Raw genomic sequence first — 21,442 nt, forward strand, 5'->3', positions numbered from 1 at the left:
TGCTCCTCCGCCACGGCAAAATGGAGATACCGTTGGTGGCCCTCGGAAGTAGGCATGTGCCGATACACATCTTTTAAATCAATGGAGGCCAGAAAGTCTCCTTTTTGCAAAGACGCCACCACCGACCAGATGGATTCCATCCGAAACTTCTGTACCCGCACAAAGTGGTTCAGCGATTTGAGGTCCAGAATTGGAAGCACTGGGCACCGTGAACAGGTTTAAATAAAAACCCCAATGGTGATCAAGGGGTTAAGTGTGTCCCTTGGGGCGTGATTCTAACTGTCAGGGGGCGTGGCTAGTGAAGTAACCACAGAGACATGCGATCCTATATAGCAGGATCGCATACCCTCTGTGCTTACTTCAGGGAGAATGACAGACGCTGTGTTTACATCAGCCGTCTGTCTTTCTCCCTCTCCTGCGGGAGATTGCGAGTGGCTGGCGGCCATCGGAGCCGCCGGTCACACGCGCTGGCTCCCCAGGGAACGAGCGGGGGCAGAAGCGCACCACCGGCGGCGCGCGCTTGCCCCCTACAGTCTCGTGGGCGAGCGACGTAGGTCTACTTCGCTTTGCCTGTAAGCGGCAGAGTGCCGCAGTAAATCCACGTTAGGCGTGGCAGAAGTGGTTAATCTCCAAGGTAAGTACATAGGGTGTAATCTCTCAAATAGCTGGCTGGATGTGTGGGAATACTGTACCAGTATGTACCGTAGCTACAGTATACCGTGCGGAGCCAATCACGGTGAGCGATGTATTCTATTATTGAATACAAAGCCAGCTCAGATTGGCGGAGTCAGAGAGGCGGGCTGATGATGTTACTCTGTCTGACACAGCCAATCCAAGCTGGCTTTGTATTTAATAATTAATACATCTCTCACCATGATTGGCTAAGAGCGGTATACGGTGTGTAGGTGAAGCTACGGTACATACCAGTACAGTATTCCCGCTCATCCAGCCAGCGCTTTGAGAGATTATACCCTGTGTACTTACCTTGGAGATTAATAAGGACGTTTGTGTACTTACCCTGCTTTTGGAGATTAATAGGGAGGTTTGTTTTGAGCCATGTGAAGTAGTCCTCACATTTTATACTCCGCGTATAAGACGACCCCCCCCCCTATTTTTGGGGGATGTTTTAAGGTTAAAAAGTCGTCTTATACACTGGCAAATACGATACTTCTGTTTTCAATACTACAGCTCTATCCACAAAGACCCCTGCACACTCTGCCAAATGAACGATCTATGCAAGAAGAATGTAAGGTACAATATGGTCGATCAGCAGAGGAGGATACTGGCTGTGTATTCAGGGAGAATATTTCTCACTAATAATGACTGTATGTAGCTATAGAGGTGGGTGCGAGCAATCTCCTGAAAGGGAAGAGCAAGTGCAGGGAATATTTTAATGAAGTCAGCTGCTGAAGTACATCCTTACTATGGTTTTCATGCCCTAAAGCTTAGTACACACGGGTCGAATATTAGGCAGCATCAGCCAGTTCAAAAGAAATCAGCCGCCATTGTGTACTGAAGGCGATCCGACAGAAGTTTAGCCAGCTTCTGTCAAAGGGGCATGACAAAAAAAGGCAGCCGATCAGGGCTCTCAGCCATTGGCTGAGAGCGCTGACCAGAGTGTTCTGGCAGGGGGGCCTTCCCCCCTGTCAACACACAACAGCACAACAGGGGAGATCGCTGTACTAAGATTGTGTGGTTAGTACAGCAGCTCCTCCTTAGCTGTCAGTCAGCCTGCTGGGTTGAATGAAAAAAATAAAATAATAGTGTATAGGAGGCTTTAGGGATGGATACCAGGAAGTAATGGAACAGTCTCCTATATGAGACACTGGAGGCTGAGGTTAAGCCTGCTCTAGAATATAGAGAAAGCTTTTTCTTTTTTGCAATAGAGGTACATTAATGGTATACTGGTTAATTGGGAAGCTTGCATTAAAAAACAAAAAAAAAAGGTGAACTCAGCCTCCAGGAAAACAGCTAAATACATAGATAAAAGACATACATGGGAGCTGTTTTACCTGCCAAAGGATGTGTACCTCTGCCCATCCCGCCCTGAGATTCACACAGTTCTACCAAACAGCACTTCCCTGTCTGGGAGGGAAAAGGACCTCATCTTACTCCGCTTTCAGGTCTCCTCCCCACCCTGTGCCTATACAGAGAAATAATAGGGCCCTTTTCCCACTTGAGTTTTCTGCAGCACATTTTGTAGCTTTGTCAACAGACTTAAAGCGGAGTTCCACCCTGGAATTTTTTTTTTTTTTTTAAATACCCCCGGGACAGTCAGGGCTAGTGCATTCCACAATGGCTAGCCTCTGATCTGTCCCGGGTTGCACTTATCTGTTAGGACAAATACTTACCTTGAAAAAGTCTTGTCCAGCGCTGCCATCTCAGATGTGGGCAGCTTGAAGCCAGCGCGATCCTCTTCGGCGTCCTCTTCCGCCTTCTTCGGTCCCACGATGCCCTGCGCCGGCCCCGTCGTCACTTCCGGGCGCGCGCGTCATGCCCAGAAGCTGTTTAGAAGGGGATGATGCGCGCGCCCCGGAACTGACGTCGGGGCCGGTGCAGGCGCAATGACGTTCAGCTCCCAGGAATCATTGCAGAGCCAGGAAGTGACGACGGGCCACGGCCGAGGAAGGAGGAAGTAAGGTAAGTATATTTTCTTCGCTACGAGGTAAGTAAAAAAAAAAAAAAATGCGATTAGCCATTTGTTTTTCAGGTGACCCGGAGCGAGAAGATGGAGGTAAGTATAAAATTAGGGTGGAACTCCACTTTAAATCACCCCATCTGTGCTGTCATTTGGTACAGCACAAGTCGGTCAGCATATCCTGGTCAATAATTTATGGCCAGAACCTGCTGATCAGCTTAGTGAATCACAGTAAACAGCCCTGTGTTTACTGAACACGGAGCAGCAAGCAGGGAGAAAAAACAACCACATCTTTTAGGCTCTGTTCACACCTGAGCGTTTTTCAGCTCGTAAAACGCTCATCTCTAGTCTCAAAACGTCCAACAAGCAACATCCCATTCATTTCAAGGGCCCCTGTTCACATCTGAGCGTTTTGTTGCCTGAAGCAAAACGCCCGAAGCTCAAAAAAGCACATGAGTTTTTTTTTTTTGGCAGATTACAGACGTTTTTGTTAGATGTCAATGCCTGCTTTCAAACACCTGCAAAAAATGCCCAAACCAACGACCAAAAAAAGCCTGAAAACAATATATTAAGGTGTGAAAGGAGCCTTAGTGAAATCAGCATACATTACATTGTTAGGCGCAAAGTTAAACCTTTGATTACCCCTACATTGTAACCCCTTTCCCACCCAGTGTCATTAGTATAGTGACAGTGTATAGTATTAGCTCTGATTACTGTATTAGTGTCACTGGTGATGTCTGTGTCAGTCAGTTCCCACCCAGTGTCAGTTAAAGACAGATTGTCTGCTGCACTATCGCAGTCCCACTATAAGTCGTTGATCGCTGCCGTTGCTAGTATAAAAAATAAATTAAAATTCCAGTAGATATACCATTGTTTGTAGACACTATAACTTTCACAGAAACCAATCAATATACACTTATTGGGATTTTTTACCAAATACATGTAGCAGAATATAATAAAATTAAGAAAACCCGCTTCCAAAATGATAAAAGAAAACAGCCACCATCAATTACCAGATAGTAATATAAACTATAAAATATAAAATGCAGCACTTAAAATGTTAAGTCCATGTCAGTCACTTAGTAAAACTGAAGAAATCTTCTACTTCTTAGTGTGAAAAAGACAGACCGACAAGATGTAATCCTGATATGCCTACACCGCCACCACATGGAGCACACTGCCTCTTACCAAAGAGTTGGGATCACTGTTTGCACAATGATCAACAGCGCTTATTTCAATAGGACAAAGAAGGGCACAGCGTGAGGAGTACTTGATGAGCTTCACTCCATATACAGGTAAGTTGGTCAATGTGGTCCAATAGAGGAGAAGGTGTTACCAAAAAAATAAAGGGAGAGCTCATGGTGCAGTATATCTTTTAAAAGCGATGTTTATTAACAACACAAATGCACTAACCACAAGCTGAACAATCAACAGCAATAAAACAGACATCAAGCAACGCCTGTAACAACGGCGGACCTTCCTGGTGTGTGATGTCAGACGCAAAGCCAGCATCAGGGGGGCCTGACGTATGCCTTTCCTCCGTCTCGGGTCAACAGAAAAGTACAGAGGTTTGTGGCTCCCTCTGGCAGATGCTGCAGATGCGCTGGTGGCCCCCTGGGGTCAGTATCAGCTGATGTATGCCTTTCCTCCTCTCAAGTTGCTGCCAAGACTCAAGCCCCCTAAACAGCAGCCTGCAAAACTTTGCGGTCACAAGAGGCATCAGCAGATGCCAGCACATCCACCTTATAAAATTTTGTAAAGGTGTGAACAGACGACCAGGTAGCCGCCTTGCAAACCTGAACCCCAGATGGCTGATGGCGAAAAGCCCAGGAAGCCCTAAGCGCCCGAGTAGAATGCGCCTTAACAGGGAAAGGTGGAACCTGACCCTTAACCACTTGCCGACCGCTGCACGACTATTTACTGCGGCGGTCAGCCCCGTACAGGCAAAGTGACGTAGTACTACGTCGCTAGCCTGAGAGCCTCTAGGGGGTGAGCGCGCCGCCGGAGGCGCGCTCCCGCCCCCGCTCGTTCCCTGACATGTCCGTGCGTGTCACTCACGATCTCCCGATGGAGAGGGAGAAAGGCAGGCGGCTGATGTAAACAAAGCCGCCTGTCATTCTCCCTGATCTAACTGCAGAGATCATACGTTCCTGCTATGTAGGATCGTATTTGTCTCTGTGGTTACATCACTAGCCACACCCCTTTACAGTTAGAAGCACGCCCCTAGGGACACATTTAACCCCTGCATCTCTAAAAAAGTTAACCCCTTCCCTGCCAGTGTACTTTTTACAGTAACAGTGCATATGTACAGTGGGTACGGAAAGTATTCAGACCCCCTTAAATTTTTCACTCTTTGTTATATTGCAGCCATTTGCTAAAATCATTTAAGTTCATTCTTCTTCCTCATGAATGTACACATAGCACCCCATACTAGGGATGCACCGAAATGAAATTCTTGGCCGAAGCCGAAGCCGAATAATAATGAAATGTTAGGCCGAAGGCCGAAGGCCGAATACCGAACGCGGTGTTTTGCATTTTTTCCATTTATTTTGCCAATTTTTTGTCCTCTCTCTTGTCCTCTCGTGTCTCTCTCTCTCTCTCTTGTCCTCTCACTCTCTCTCTCTTGTCCTCTCATGTCTCTCTCTCTCTCTCTTGTCCTCTCATGTCTCTCTTTCTCCCTAAATGTTACTGTAGGGAATGGGATTCAGTGCACACTGCAGCCTTGTACCATAGGGTTAATGTTAGTGACACTGTAGGGATTGGGAAGGATGCTGGGAATGGAAATCAGGAAGCATGCAGGCAGCCTTGTAAATTTTAATTGAAGATACAGGGCACTGGGCAGGTCAGGGTTAATGTGGTAACATCAATTACTCAGTGACAGTCAGTCAGTGTCAGTGTGGACTCGATCAGATTATACAGTGACAGACAGTCTCTCATAGTGGTGGTAGTAGGAGGCTGGAGGTGGACTAGTAGGAGCCTGGAAAGGAGCACAGCCGCATACATACATTACTCACTCGTGCACTGCAGCCGCCCCACACATTCAGTGAGTCTTACTCTCCTCCCTAGTTTTTTCAATGGCACATTCAGGAAGCCAATCACGCCGTGAGTAGCGGCACAGCGGAACCAATCAGGTGTGCAGGCAGTGCACGAGTGAGTAATGTATGTATGCTCACCGCTGAAGTGTCCCGGCTTCACGGAAGTCTGTGAGTCCTCCTCCGAGTCCCTTCCCCCTGCCTATGTAAATATCGTGACCTCGGCGATATGAATATCGCCTACGGCCACAGAACGATAGTCGATATCATATCGACTATCGTTCAGCCCTATTGTTCGGCACAAAATTATTCGGCCTTTTGACTTATTCGGCCGAACACCGAAAGTGCTATTTTTTCTATTTTCGGCCGAATAATGTTCGGCCGCCGATTATTCGGTGCATCCCTACCCCATACTGACAGAAAAACACAGAATTGTTGACATTGTTGCAGATTTATTAAAAAAGAAAAACTGAAATATCACATGGTCCTAAGTATTCAGACCCTTTGCTCAGTATTTAGTAGAAGCCCCCTTTTGATCTAATACAGACAGGAGTCTTTTTGAGAAAGATGCAACAAGTCTTTCACACCTGGATTTGGGGATCCTCTGCCATTCCTCCTTGCAGATCCTCTCCAGTTCTGTCAGGTTGGATGGTAAACGTTGGTGGACAGCCATTTTTAGGTCTCTCCAGAGATGCTCAATTGGGTTGGCCATTCAAGAACAGTCACGGAGTTGTTGTGAAGCCACTCCTTCGTTATTTTAGCTGTGTGCTTAGGGTCATTGTCTTGTTGGAAGGTAAACCTTCGGCCCAGTCTGAGGTCCAGAGCACTCTGGAGAAGGTTTTTGTCCAGGATATCCCTGTACTTGGCCGCATTCATCTTTCCCTCGATTGCAACCAGTCGTCCTGTCCCTGCAGCTGAAAAACACCCCCACAGCATGATGCTGCCACCACCATGCTTCACTGTTGGGACTGTATTGGACAGGTGATGAGCAGTGCCTGGTTTTCTCCACACATACCACTTAGAATTAAGGCCAAAAAGTTCTATTTTGGTCTCATCAGACCAGAGAATCTTATTTCTCACCATCTTGGAGTCCTTCAGGTGTTTTTTAGCAAACTCCATGCGGGCTTTCATGTGTCTTACACTGAGGAGAGGCTTCCGTCAGGCCACTCTGCCATAAAGCCCCGACTGGTGGAGGGCTGCAGTGATGGTTGACTTTCTACAACTTTCTCCCATCTCCTGACTGCATCTCTGGAGCTCAGCCACAGTGATCTTTGGGTTCTTCTTTACCTCTCTCACCAAGGCTCTTCTCCCCCGATAGCTCAGTTTGGCCGGACGGCCAGCTCTAGGAAGGGTTCTGGTCGTCCCAAACGTCTTCCATTTGAGGATTATGGAGGCCACTGTGCTCTTAGGAACCTTAAGTGCAGCAGAAATATTTTTGTAACCTTGGCCAGATCTGTGCCTTGCCACAATTCTGTCTCTGAGCTCTTCAGGCAGTTCCTTTGACATCATGATTCTCATTTGCTCTGACATGCATTGTGATCTGGAAGGTCTTATATAGACAGGTGTGTGGCTTTCCTAATCAAGTCCAATCAGTATAATCAAACACAGCTGGACTCAAATGAAGGTGTAGAACCATCTCAAGGATGATCAGAAGAAATGGAAAGCACCTGAGTTAAATATATGAGTGTCACAGCAAAGGGTCTGAATACTTAGGACCATGTGATATTTCAGTTTTTCTTTTTTATTAAATCTGCAACAATGTCAACAATCTGTGTTTTTCTGTCAGTATGGGGTGCTATGTGTACATTCATGAGGAAGAAGAATGAACTTAAATTATTTTAGCAAATGGCTGCAATATAACAAAGAGTGAAAAATTTAAGGGGGTCTGAATACTTTCCGTACCCACTGTATAGCACTTATTACTGTAGTAATGTCACTGGTACTCCCAAAAGTGTCAAAAATGTCAGTCAAGGGTCCGATCTGTCCGCCGCAATGTCGCAGTCCCGCAAAAAAAAAAAAAATCGCAGATCGCCGCCATTACTCGTTAAAAAAAACAATAAAAATGACAAAAATCTTTCCCTGAGTTAGTAAATGCAATAACTTTTGCGCAAACCAATGAAAATACGCTTATTGCGATTTTTTTTACCAAACATATGTAGCAGAAAACAAACAGGCCTAAAATGTTAAAAAATTTTGATTTTTAAACTTTTTTTTGGGGGAATTTCATATAAAAAAATGTCAAAAATATTGTTATTTTTTCAAAATTGTCGCTCTCTTTTTGTTTATAGCGCAAAAAGTAAAAAATTATTTGGGTACAGCGCAATTGTCCGTTAAAGTCACACAGTGCCGAATCGCGAAATTGGACCTGGTCAGGAAGGGGGTAAAATCTTCCGGGGCTTAAGTGGTTTTAATTGAATAAGCCTGCACAACTGTCTGTCTGATCCATCTGGAAATAGTCGCAGCAGACACAGGCAGCCCTTCCTTTGGACCATCCGTGAGTACAGAGAGGGAATCTGACTTTCGAAAAGATTCAGTATTCGCCAAATACACCCTGATTGCCCGGACCACATCCAAAATAAGCAGTGCAAATTCCTTAGGATGTTTTGGCTTAGGACACAAAGAAGGTAACACGATGTCCTCGTTTAAGTGAAAACTGGAAACCACCTTCGGAAGGAAGGACGGATTCGGACGAAGTACCAATTTATCCCTGTGAACCACCAAATAGGGAGAACGACAGGACAACGCGCCAGTTCCGACACCCTGCGCGCAGAAGTAATAGCCACCAAAAAGGCCACCTTCTGGGATAAGGTAAGCAGGAGAATCTCCCAAATACTTTAAAAAGGAGGTTTCTGAAGAACCGACAGCACCAAATTAAGGTCCCAAGGTGGCAACGGAGTGTCGCACCCCCTGGATGAAATTACCCACCAGGGAATGGGTGGTCAACGGTCTTTGGTAAAAAATCGCCAAGGCCAAAACTTGACCCTTGATAGTACTCAAGGCCAACTTTTGATCAACTCCCCGTTGAAGGGAAGTCAATATCCGAGCCACCAAGTAAGAGCGAGGGAGAGCCCAAAGAGACTCACACCACGCAATAGAAGACTTCCACGTACGATGATAAATCTTACTAGAAGTCGCTTTCCTCGCTTTAGGCAGAGTGGAAATCACTGAAGCAGGCAATGCCCTGTCCTTCAGCACCTGGCTTTCAACAGCCAAGCCGTCAAAGCCAGCAACCATAAAGCAGGATGGAAGATTGGCCCTTGAGACAGTAAATCCTCCCTGAGAAGAAATCTCCAAGTAACGTATAGCTTGACCAGGTCGGCGTACCAAGCTCGGCGAGGCCAGTCCGAAACCACAAGAAATCCTGAATCCCTTCCTCCTTGATCCTGCGAAGAAGTCTTGGCAGCAACTTGAGAGGAGCAAAGGCATACATCAGCTGATACTGACCCCACGGGGCCACCAGCTCATCTGCGGAGTCTGCCAGAGGGTCCCGGGAGCGGGCCACAGACCTCTGTACTTTTCTGTTGACCTGAGACACCAACAGATCTACATCTGGAGTGCCCCAACGAAGGCACAACTGCTGGAACACCTCCGGATGGAGGGACCATTCCTCTGCATCCAAGGCCTGTCGACTGAGGTAATCCGCCTGCCAATTGTCCACTCCTGGAATGTGAACAGCGGAGAGAGCTGGAACAAAAGCATTCCCCCTAACGAAGAATGCCTGCCACTTGCAAGGCTGCAAGGACACTTTTGGTGCCCCCTTGGTGATTGACATAAGCCACGGCCGTGGCATTGTCTGATTGAATGTGCACTAGGCAACCCTGCAGGCATCCAGTCCAGTGGACTAGGCAAAGCCGGATCACTCTCAGCTCCAGAACATTGATCAGTAACCTGGATTCCTCCAGGGACCTGACTCCCTAAACCTGCCGAGAACTCCCCTCTACCCACCCTGACAGACTTGCATCGTGGTGACAATTGTCCAATATATAGAGAGGAAGGATTTTTCTTGCTTGAGCATCAGGAACCGAAGCCACCAGATCAGGGGCTCCCTGGTCCCCCCGGCTCACCTGGATCTGAATGTCCATGGAATTTGGATTCTTGTGCCATTTGAGAAGTATTTCCTTCTGGAGGATCCTCATGTGGAATTGAACAAAGGGGACCGCCTCAAAGGATGACACCATCAGTCCCAGAACTCTCATACAGGTCCGAAGGGACGACCATTTGCTGGACAGCAACAGCTGAACCGCAGTCTGGAGTTTTTAGAGGTTTTTCCGGAGGAAGAAACACCCTGGCTGAGGACGAGTCCAAAGTCAGGCCCACGTAGTCCAGTTTCATGGAAAGGACCAAGGACGACTTCTGAAGGTTCAGAATCCACCCAAACCCCTCCAGAGTTCTCATGGCGATTTCCAAATTTGTTTCCAGCACCGTAGGAGACTCCGCACGGAGAAGCAGATCATCCAGGTAACCCAGGACAGATATCCCCTGCTGCCATAACAGCGCCAGGATCGGAGCCAACACCTTTGTGAAGACCCGAGGAGCAGAGATGAGACCAAAGGGCAATGCCACAAACTGATAGTGATCCTCTCCAACGGCAAAATGGAGAAATCGTTGATGTCCTTCACAGATTGGGATGTGAAGGTAGGCATCTTTGATGTCCATGGAGGCCAGGAAATCCCCCTGATGTAGGAAGGCCACCACCATGCAAACCAATTCCATCTTGAATTTTTTAACTCGCACAAAGCAATTTAGTGCTTTCAGGTCCAGGATTGGGCGCACCTTGTCTTCCTTCCTGAGAACCATGAACAGGTTTGAATAAAAGCCCCGAAACATTCCGCACACAAAACCGGAACCATTACCCCCTGTAGAACCAGGTACTGAACTGCCCCAGAGAGCGCCAGCAAGCACATTGGAAGGCAAAAACCTTACCGGAGGGACAGATCAAAACTCGATCTTGTAACTGGACCCTATGACCTCTTGAATCCATTTGTCTGGTATCCGGAATAGCCACAGGACTGGGAACCGGCAAAGACGTCCCCCCACCCCAGATACGGGTGAGGGCGCACCTTCAGGCCGAGGTGGTCTTGTCCAATAGTCTGGAGAAACCAGACTTTTGTTTGCCAGATCATGGTCGCTTTGAACGCCCGAGGGAGTCATGAAGGGCTTTGCCTTATCGGCTGACCCTGAGGGACGAAAAAACTTTTTGTGTGCTGAAAAGGAGGGACCCCGGCTGCGACGAGGGTCCTTACCCTTGTTAGCCTGTGGAAAAAAGGTACTCTACCCCCCTGTGAGACCCTTAATGATGTCATCCAGGTTAGCTCCAAACAGGCGATCTTGAAAAGGCAGATCAGTCAAGGCCTTCTTTGAAGTCTGATCCGCAGACCAGCACTTCAGCTAATGTATATGCCGGAGGACCACTGCCGAAACCGACAGTCGGCCCAATATGAAGATCTGAAGAGAAGCCCAGGGTATAGGGAGGGGATCCGCCCACAAAAAATGCCTCCAGGAACTCTCATCCTGATTCTTATTAGAAAAAACCATGGCAAAATTGACAGGTAGAGACCCTTCCCCCCCGCACATTCGTCCGTCGCCAGCAGCAAACCCGCCCCCCCCTCGTCCCCACATGCTGCCAGCCGCGTGTTCCCAGCCCCTGGGAGTAGGACCAAGATGGCCGCTGAGCTCCTCATCACATGAGCCTACAATAAAATGGCGGCCCAGCGCGTCCAGTGGGACTATGTCGCGGTGACCCAATGCGGAGCTAAGGTCTGGGCATGCTCGTTGGATGGCTGGGGTGACCACTGGATCTATACATCCAGCCTGTTCCCCAGATCCGGCATAGCTGCTTGTAGATCTCACAAGAAAAAATCTGGAGAGAAGTTAACTAAAATAAATTAACTAGAAAAAACTTTGCCACGACCAGAGATCCCAGCAGGGAACTAGGTTCCTTATTCATGACTAGACAGATTAAAACTGACATACTATGCAAAGAGAGGGAGGTATACCCCCTGGGACTGCCCATAGGCGTAGCAAGAACTTTTTTCTGTCTAGTGTTCTACTCCTGTAAGAGGGCAGTATAACCCTGCTGATATGCATCAGGAACTGCGTCCGTCAATGAACGATAGAGAAATTGTTTTTTTTTCCAATTTTTTTTTGTTTATATAATATAAAAATAAAAAAAACACATAGCTGATAAAAAACCACCAGAAGAAAACTCAATTTGTTTGAAAAAAAATGTGTATATTTTGTTTGGGTACAGTGTTGTATGACCACACAATTACCAGTTAAATTAGCATAGTGCTGAATAGCAAAAGAATATTCTGGTCATGAAGGGGATAAAATCTTCTGAGCTTAAAGTGAAAGTTTAGTCAGAAAATAAAGTCTTGCAAGATCACTTCAGGTTGGCCCATTTTGCAGGTATAGCTACTGTATGTTAGACATTAAAAATAGGTGTCCATACTGTTGAAAATCCAGTAAGACACTGTCTCACCATGCTCTGCACATGCTCAGTTGCTCTCCATTTTAGGCATTTTTAGGCACTGCTGAGTTTGTAGAGGCTGATCCGCTGACAGCCTTAAAGCAGAATTAAACCCTTCTATCCTTTACAGCCAAGGACAATGCTTCTGTTTAAACTGCAACTGCCATGGTGCTTCACATGTGATCAGTTATGACACCACCAGCCATTTGATGGCTTGACAGTTTGGTTAAGGATACAAGCAAATGTGACAGTTAACAATCCCAGCATTCCAGCAATCTAACTTTTCCAAACCGTTAAATCGATGGCTTTAGTTCTATTACTGTCCAAACCGGTGCGATGCCAACTTTGCGGCGCGGCACCGATTCCCAAAAGTAGTTTCTGATCTACCTTTGGTGACTTTGGGAGGCGATTTCCATAGACATCTGTGCAGGAACCCGCACAGATGTCTGCGAAATTGCCCCTGAGGTTGAACTGAAATGCCGGCTTAAAGCGGAGTTCCACCCAAAAGTGGAACTTACGCTTTAGGGAGTCCTGACCCCCTGACATGCCACATTTGGCATGTCATTTTTTTGGGGGGGGAGCGGGTACCTAGTTTTGACAGGTACCCGCTCCCACTTCCGCTCGAAGCGCCGCGGCGCCCTGAACGGAAGTTCTCCTCTCCCCCTCCCTCCCTGCAATCTTCTGGGACACGTCAGAGGTCCCAGAAGATTGCCGGCCAATCACGGCGTGCAGCGCAACTCGCGCATGCGCAGTGGGTACCCGGCTGTGAAGCCGCAAACTGTCACAGCCGGGTGCCCACAGCAGTGATGCCGGCGCAGAGGGAGAGGATCGAGACTTCGTGCGGCCGCATCGCTGGACCGTTGGACAGGTAAGTGAATAGCTGGAACTCCGCTTTAATCATGTGAGTTCAAAATGGCCTCAGTGTAAACCCGGGCTTAAGGCTGTCAGCAAACCGGCCTCTACAAACTCAGCAGTGCCTAAAAATGGGAGAGCAACTGAGCATGTGCAGAACAGGGTGAAACAGTGTATTACTGGATTTTAACCACTTGGCGACCGCAGATTTACTGCAGCAGGGTGGCTCGGCTGCACATAATCATGTAGATCTACATCATTATGTGCATTTTGCCGCCGGATCCGCACTCCCTCCGTGATTAGGCACAGTGGGAGGCATATCGCGGGAGGAGCGGGCTCGATCGCCCCTGGCCTCCCACGATCTTCGGCAAAACTGACAGGAGAGCTGTCTGGAATGTAAACAATTCAAGATGGCTCTCCTGTCAGAGAGGAAGGGAAAGATTGTGTGATTCAGCTAAGCTGAATCACTGATCTCTATCTGCCTCTGTTCAATCCACCCCAATTTTCAAAATTGTCGCTCTATTTTTGTTTATAGTGCAAAAAACGAAAAACCGCAGAAGTGATCCACCAAAAGAAAGCTCTATTTGTGGCGAAAAAAAGGGACATCAATTGTATTTGGGTACAGCGTTGCACAACCGCGCAATTGTCAATTAAAATAACGCAGTGCCAAATCGCAAAAAATGGCTGGTCATTAAGGGGGTAAAACCTTCCGGGGCTGAAGTGGTTAAACAGTATAGACACCTATTTTTATTATCTTACATACAGTAGCTATACCTGCAATATGGGCCAGCCTCAAGTGATCAAGCCAAAATTCATTTTCTGACTAAAGTTCCACTTTTAGGCCCCTTTCACACAGGGAGATCCGCCGATCTCCCACTGAGCAGGCGGATGGCAGCTCTGTCTCTGCGCTGTGTGCGGAGACACAGCTGTCAGGTCCCGCTGTTCTCTATGGGGGAATTGGATGAGAACGGACAGTCTGTCCGTTCTTATCCGATCCCATCCGCTGGACGGATGGAAAATAGGGTTTCCATCCATCCAGATTTGACGGATAGGATTGGATGTTAGTGGACATGTCTCCGCTGACATCCAATGCCCTATAGAGATACATGAGACATCCGTTCAGATCTGCCAAAAAAATGGACAGGCGGATCTGAACAGTCCGCCTGTGTGAAAGAGGCCCTAAGCAGAAGTAAACCCATCAATTAAACTGTTTCGAAAAATAGTTACATTTAAGGCATGTCAGGATTGCTAACTGTCACATTGGTTATGCTCTCAACTAAACTGTCCACCATCCAATGGCTGGTGTCATAACTTATCACATGTGCAGCATTATGGCAGTTTCAGATCAAACAGAAGCTAAGATGTCAGCTTCATTGGCTGAAAAGTATAAGAGGGTTTACTTCTGCTTTAGGGGCCAGTGCAAACCATAGAAACGCAGTCTGGATGCGTTCCAGATGCTTTTCAATGTGTTCCAGGATGTTTTTGATGTATTGGTGCGTTTTTGATGCAGTCCAGTGCATTTTCCCCCTCTTTTTTCTTAACTATAAATAAAGACGTGTATTCCAGTGTTTTTGGCGCATTTAGGTGCGTTCTGGTATGTTTTTGATGCGTTAATAGCGTTCCAGTACAGTCCAATGCAGAAAAAATGCAGCATGTTCTACTATTTAATCTGGAATTAGAATGCACTGGAACTGACCACATTGGTGTGAACTATGCCATTGAAAACCATATAACCTATTAGAGCTGCATGATTCTGGATAAAATGAGAATCACAATTTTTTTGCTTGGAATAAAGATCACGATTCTCTCACAATTCTCAGAATAACATCATCTTTTACATAATACAAAAAAATTGGGCTAGCTTTACTTTAGTTTTTTTAATTCACTAAAGTGTATTTTTTCCCCAAAAAACTGCGTTTGAAAGACTTCTGCACAAATACAGTGTGACATAAAAGATTGCAACGATCGACATTTTATTCTTGGGGGGGGCATCCAGCTGTTGTAAAACTACAAGTCCCATCATGCCTCCGCCTCTGGGTGTCATGCTTGTGGCTATCAGAGTCTTGCTATGCCTCATGGGACTTGTAGTTCTACAACATCTGGAGGGCCACAGTTTCCATTCCCCTGCTCTAGGGTCTCTGCTAAAAAAAATATGTAGAATGTCTGGGGGTTCTACGTACATTTTTTAGCAAAAAATACTGATTTTTAACTTGTAAGCAACAAGTGTCAGAAAACGGCTTAGGCTCCATTCACACCTGAACATATTGTTTTCTCATAGTTTTTTGGGCGTTTTATGCAGGTGTTTGGAGGCAGGTATTGACATCTAACAAAAACGTTTGTAATCTGCCAAAAAGGAAGCTCATGTACTTTTTTGAGCTTCAGGCGTTTTGCTTCAGGTGACAAAACGCTCAGCTGTGAACAGGGGCCATTGAAATTAATGAGATTTTGCTTGTTGGGCGTTTTTAAAACTTCAGAGATGAGCGTTTTACGAGCTGAAATACACTCAGGTGTGAACAGGGCCTTGGTCTTTAAGAGGTTAAACTGCCCTCACTAATAGAGGAAGTTCATTGCTTTGATCTAAAACAGCCTTTTTCAACCAGGGTGCCCAGGCACACTGGGGTGCCTTTAAGTTTTTTCAGGGGTGCCTTGGCAAAATGCCTAAAAATTGATCAAAAATTGTTTACAAGCCAGCAGGTGGATGAAGCCTGCCTTTTAGTTACACAAAGCCACGGGTTTTCATTATGCACCATTACGACTTTCAAGACACTGGCACCCTAACAACCAATGATGTCATCAGTTAATGATGATGTTTGTTGCCTCCACAACATCCTTGTTTGACCCTCCTGTGCCTCTCTACCTCAGCACTGGGGTGATATTAGCTGATTGATGAAGAGAGATTGAAGGAGAAGAGAAACATTGGAATACTAGTCAGTACCAGTGTGCAAAAGGGTATTTGCTTTGGAAGAGTAAATCACCTCTAACATTGGGAGTCCTACGTGTGGATGTTGCTGCATTATGTAAAGCTATTAGAAGAGTTTTTAGATTTTAGAATTGGGTGCCTCGAGACTGTCCATAATTTTAAAAGGTGTCTTGAGATTGTCTAGAATTTTAGGCTCGGTTCACACTTGTGCGATGCGGGAACGCTGCGAATATGCAGCGTGTTCACGCATCGCATCTGCACATCTGGCAGTTCACACTGCCATATGCGATACGCAGGGGGTGTCAATTAAAAGTTAACGACACCCCCCAGTTTGATTGCATATCGCAGTGCGATCTGCAAGTACGCACAGAATCGGATCGCACAAGTGTGAACCACTGTGCGATCCGATTTTGATGCGGCTCAAAAAATGCCTCCTGTGCGTCTTTGGTGCGGATGCAGTGCGAATTCAGCCATACAAAGTGTATGGCTGAAATTCGCACCGCACATGAGATCGCATGTAATGAAGGAGCAATGCGATCTCAGCAGCCGAACAAGTGTGAACCGCCACTCAAAGGGTGCCTTGACTGAAAAAGGTTGATAAACACTGATCTAAAAGAATGAAATGATACATTGTAAAGCATTGTGTTTGTAGTTATCTAGCAGCCTTAACAATGTTGATAAACATTTGCTGGCGACTCACTTTTTTTTTTAGTTTGACAGCTGTGAGTGGGCAGAGAACCACTCTGTAAGAATAGAGGACATGCCGTTTTAAGATCACGAGAGGGGGGGTGATTTGAGATTGCGATATTTTACCAATTAACCGTGCAGCTCTATAACCTATTATCCAAGCGTTTTTGAAGCACTGGACTGCATGTGGTGTGAACTGGCTCTAAGAGTAGTGTTTAGGGGCATTAAAAAATGCACCAAAGCTGGGTCCAGAGAGGAATTTATGAGCATAAATAACACACTATGCTTGGAGAGGTGTATACGCACATAAATGTGTGTGTCAGAGCGTAAATGTATTCCAATGGCCAGAATAAATGAATATTCTTGCCAGTAGAATGCATTTACGCTCAATGCCATCCACACATAAACATATGTACATACGCAACATTGGAGGAATTTTTTCTGGCATTACTAGGAGTTCCAGCCTCCCCCCCCCCCTCCATAAAAAAAGAAACTAAAAGTAAACAGCTACGAATACTGTAGCTGCTTTTACTATTAGGGTACTTACCTGTCCAGGGATCCAGTGGTGTCCTCACCCAAGCGGATTCTTCAATCAGCTCTCAGGTGCTGCCGCCACCATCTTGGCTTAGAGAAACTGGCAGTGAAGACTTGCGGCTTCACAGTCGGTTTCCTACTGCGCATGCGTTAGTCTGGCTGCATGTTCTTAATGGGTCGTCTGCGGGGGGGGGGGGGGGGAGCAAAGAGAGCTGGTAGTAGGAGCGGGTACCTGCTGCCGCCATTCCTTGTAAAGAAAACTGGCAGTGAAGCCTTGGAAGCATGCATGAAGCGTGCTGCGCACTGTGAATGGCCCGGCAGTGGGAGGAGGCAGCTGAACTTCCGGAGGACACACGCCCCCCCGAAAGGTGCCAAATGTGGCAGTGGATGGGGGGGGGGGGGGGGAAGCAGACAAGCAAAGCTCCCCCTTTTGGGTAAGCTCTGCTTAAAGCGGAGTTCCACCCAAAAGTGGAACTTCGGCTCTTCCCCCCCCCCCCTCTGGTGCCACATTTGGCACCTTTCAGGGGGAGGGGGGAACGGGTACCTGTTTTTGACAGGCAACCTTCCCCACTTCCGGGATACTGTGGCGCAGTCCCTCAGAAGCTCAGCCCCCTCCTCCTTTCTCCAGCGCCGAGCCAGTAGGAATGCGCAGCACGCTTTGCGCATGCGCAGTAGGGACCCGCCGGTGAAGCTGCAAGGCTTCACTGCTGTGTTCGCTTACAGGCAATGGCGGCAGCAGCACCCGACAGCCACTGGAAACATTGGCTGTGTCGCTGACATCGCTGGACTCCAGGACAGGTAAGTGTCCTAATATTAAAAGTCAGCAGCTACAGGATGTGTACAGTACGTGTAGCTGCTGACTTTTAATATTTGGAGGGGGAGGCAGAACTCCGCTTTAAATAAGTTTGCTTAATCGGAGCATACATTCATACGCCTGTGTGCATGAGGCCTAAAGGGAGCAGCTGGAAAACACACAATTTCCTGCCTAGTAACCAGTGTTCTATTGGCTAAAAGTGAGAGAAAAAAAAACACGCTTAAAGAGGAAGAAAAGCTTCCTCTATAACTTGTACCTATAGGTAAGCCTATGATAAGACTTACCTATAGGTACTGTAAATATCTCCTAAACATGTACCGTTTAGGAGATATTTACTTTGCATGGCTGCCCTTGCCCTTCCTTCAGAGCCCTATGCCGTGAACACGCGCATGCGTGAAATCATGTCGGCTCAAGGCCAATCAGATGACCGGAGGACACAAAACCAGAAGTGACGAGTGAACATGTCAGCCATGTCAGTGATGAGCGGGTGCTGCTGCAGAGGCTTCGTTCTAAGGTAAGTATTTCATAATGTGCTAGTATGAGATGCATACTAGCACATTATGCCTTTGTCTTTCCGCTTTTTATTTTTTCATTTTTTTTGGAGGTTTACAACATCTTTCGGCCTCAAAAAAAAAAAAAAAAACACTTGTACAAGAAAATGAGCAGCTAAAGTGTGAATGGGGCTTATCTCTCTGCTCTGTCCTCCTATCAGCACTCCTGATTGGCTCCCTCTCTCTATATAGAGTAGTGTGATATTGATAGGTAGAGCTGTGGCTGCTGTGTGCCCCCTCCTCTCTCTCTCTGCAGCTATATAGAGTGTTGTGATATTGATGGGTAGAGCTGTGGCTGCTGTGTGCCCCCTCCTCTCTCTCTCTGCAGCTATATAGAGTAGTGTGATATTGATGGGTAGAGCTGTGGCTGCTGTGTGCCCTCTCCTCTCTCTCTGAGCTCTGCAGCTATATAGAGTGTTGTGATAATGATGGATGGGTAGAGCTGTGGCTGCTGTGTGCCCCCTCCTCTCTCTCTGCAGCTATATAGAGTATTGTCATATCAATGGATGGATGAATGGATAGAGCTGTGGCTGCTGTGTGCCCTCTCCTCTTTCTCTGAGCTCTGCTATATAGAGTAGTGTCATATTGATGGATGGATGGATGGATGGATGGATAGAGCTGTGGTTGCTGTGTGCCCTCTCCTCTTTCTCTGAGCTCTGCTATATAGAGTAGTGTCATATTGATGGATGGATGGATGGATGGATAGAGCTGTGGTTGCTGTGTGCCCTCTCCTCTCTCTCTGAGCTCTGCTATATAGAGTAGTGTCATATTGATGGATGGATAGAGCTGTGGCTGCTGTGTGCCCCCTCCTCTTTCTCTGAGCTCTGCTATATAGAGTAGTGTCATATTGATGGATGGATGGATGGATGGATGGATGGATAGAGCTGTGGCTGCTGTGTGCCCTCTCCTCTCTCTCTGAGCTCTGCTATATAGAGTATTGTCATATTGATGGATGGATGGATGGATGGATAGAGCTGTGGTTGCTGTGTGCCCTCTCCTCTTTCTCTGAGCTCTGCTATATAGAGTAGTGTCATATTGATGGATGGATGGATGGATGGATAGAACTGTGGCTGCTGTGTGCCCTCTCCTCTTACTCTGAGCTCTGCTATATAGAGTAGTGTCATATTGATGGATGGATGGATGGATGGATAGAACTGTGGTTGCTGTGTGCCCTCTCCTCTTACTCTGAGCTCTGCTATATAGAGTAGTGTCATATTGATGGATGGATGGATGGATGGATGGATGGATAGAGCTGTGGTTGCTGTGTGCCCTCTCCTCTTTCTCTGAGCTCTGCTATATAGAGTAGTGTCATATTGATGGATGGATGGATGGATGGATAGAACTGTGGCTGCTGTGTGCCCTCTCCTCTTACTCTGAGCTCTGCTATATAGAGTAGTGTCATATTGATGGATGGATGGATGGATGGATGGATGGATAGAGCTGTGGCTGCTGTGTGCCCTCTCCTCTCTCTCTGAGCTCTGCTATATAGAGTAGTGTCATATTGATGGATGGATGGATGGATGGATAGAGCTGTGGCTGCTGTGTGCCCTCTCCTCTTACTCTGAGCTCTGCTATATAGAGTAGTGTCATATTGATGGATGGATGGATGGATGGATGGATAGAGCTGTGGCTGCTGTGTGCCCCCTCCTCTCTCTCTGAGCTCTGCTATATAGAGTAGTGTCATATTGATGGATGGATGGATAGAGCTGTGGCTGCTGTGTGCCCCCTCCTCTCCTCTCTGAGCTCTGCTATACAGTATAGAGTGCTGTGATATTGATGGATAGAGCTGTGGCTGCTGTGTGCCCCCTCCTCTCCGAGCTCTGCTATACAGTATAGAGTGCTGTGATATTGATGGGTAGAGCTGTAGTTGCTGTGTGCCCCCTCCTCTCCCTATCCCAGGCTGTATACAGTGTATGGAGCTCATAGTGTAGACGTGGCATCTCCCCTCCCGGTTCTCTGCTGCCCACACTCTGCCCGGCCGTACCCCGGCTCTCTCTCTCTCTCCGCCCTCCTCCCTCAGGACACAAACCTTTTTCACTCTCCTGCTGGTGTACAGCCCCATCCCGTCCTGGACCTGGGAAGACTTCAGGGAAAATCTGTCTGGCACGTACATGCCCAGCATGTTTATGGCCGTGCTGTGTAATGGCTAGGAGCGGGGCCGGCTACTTTATTGCATGGTGTGGGGGTCAGCAGGCATCACTCGGACACTCCGCACGGTTCTTCTCTCCGGTGTCCGCACTCCTCTTCAGGGCGGAGAGCTCGCTTCCTATTGGCTGAAAGTTGTGCTCGTCCCAGAGAGCTCCGACTGGAGGATGCATTCATACGTGTGTGAGAGAGAGTGTGTGTGAGAGAGTGTGCGCGCCTCAGGGGGAGGCTGAGCATTCCTCAGGATGGAAGATCTCACCACACTGCCACACAGCTTACACATACACTACAACAGGGCTGTTATACACTGATGTCAAGCCATCAGACACTTCCAAATTAGTGCTCATGCTATCAGACAAGTTTTTTGTGTTGGAAACTGTAAACAGAAACATTATTTGACACAATACACAGCAGACTAATCTATGAAATAATTATTACACAAATGTGTCATACCCACCCCGGAAAAAAACGCTTTTAAAAATTGCGTGACTTTGAGGTCGCAAAAGTGTGAAAGGGGCCTTCAGTAATTAAGGTATAGTGTGCCCCCTTTCAATGCAGAGAGACCAGTGTGCCCCCTTTCAATGCAGAGAGACCAGTGTGCCCCCTTTCAATGCAGAGAGGCCAGCGTGCCCCCTTTCAATGCAGAGAGACCAGTGTGCCCCCTTTCAATGCAGAGTGACCAGCTTACCCCCTTTCAATGCAGAGAGACCAGCTTACCCCCTTTCAATGCAGAGAGACCAGCTTACCCCCTTTCAATGCAGAGAGACCAGCGTGCCCCCTTTCAATGCAGTGACCAGCGT

General features: G+C 47.2%; 1 protein-coding gene across 1 annotated transcript in view; it reads right to left on the bottom strand.

The window, feature by feature from the left end:
• PRDM5 (PR/SET domain 5) overlaps nucleotides 1–20,723 on the bottom strand; it is a 306,280-nt gene extending 285,557 nt beyond the window's left edge. Inside the window, exon 1 of the mRNA XM_082253594.1 lies at nucleotides 20,527–20,723. Coding sequence (XP_082109720.1) covers nucleotides 20,527–20,619 — 93 coding nt within the window. The 5' untranslated portion in view covers nucleotides 20,620–20,723. The remainder of the gene's footprint in view (nucleotides 1–20,526) is intronic.
• Between the last annotated feature and the right edge of the window lie 719 nt (nucleotides 20,724–21,442).

Source organism: Pelophylax lessonae (assembly GCF_965119305.1).
Source record: "Pelophylax lessonae genome assembly, chromosome: 1".
In the NCBI taxonomy this organism is placed as follows: domain Eukaryota; kingdom Metazoa; phylum Chordata; class Amphibia; order Anura; family Ranidae; genus Pelophylax; species Pelophylax lessonae.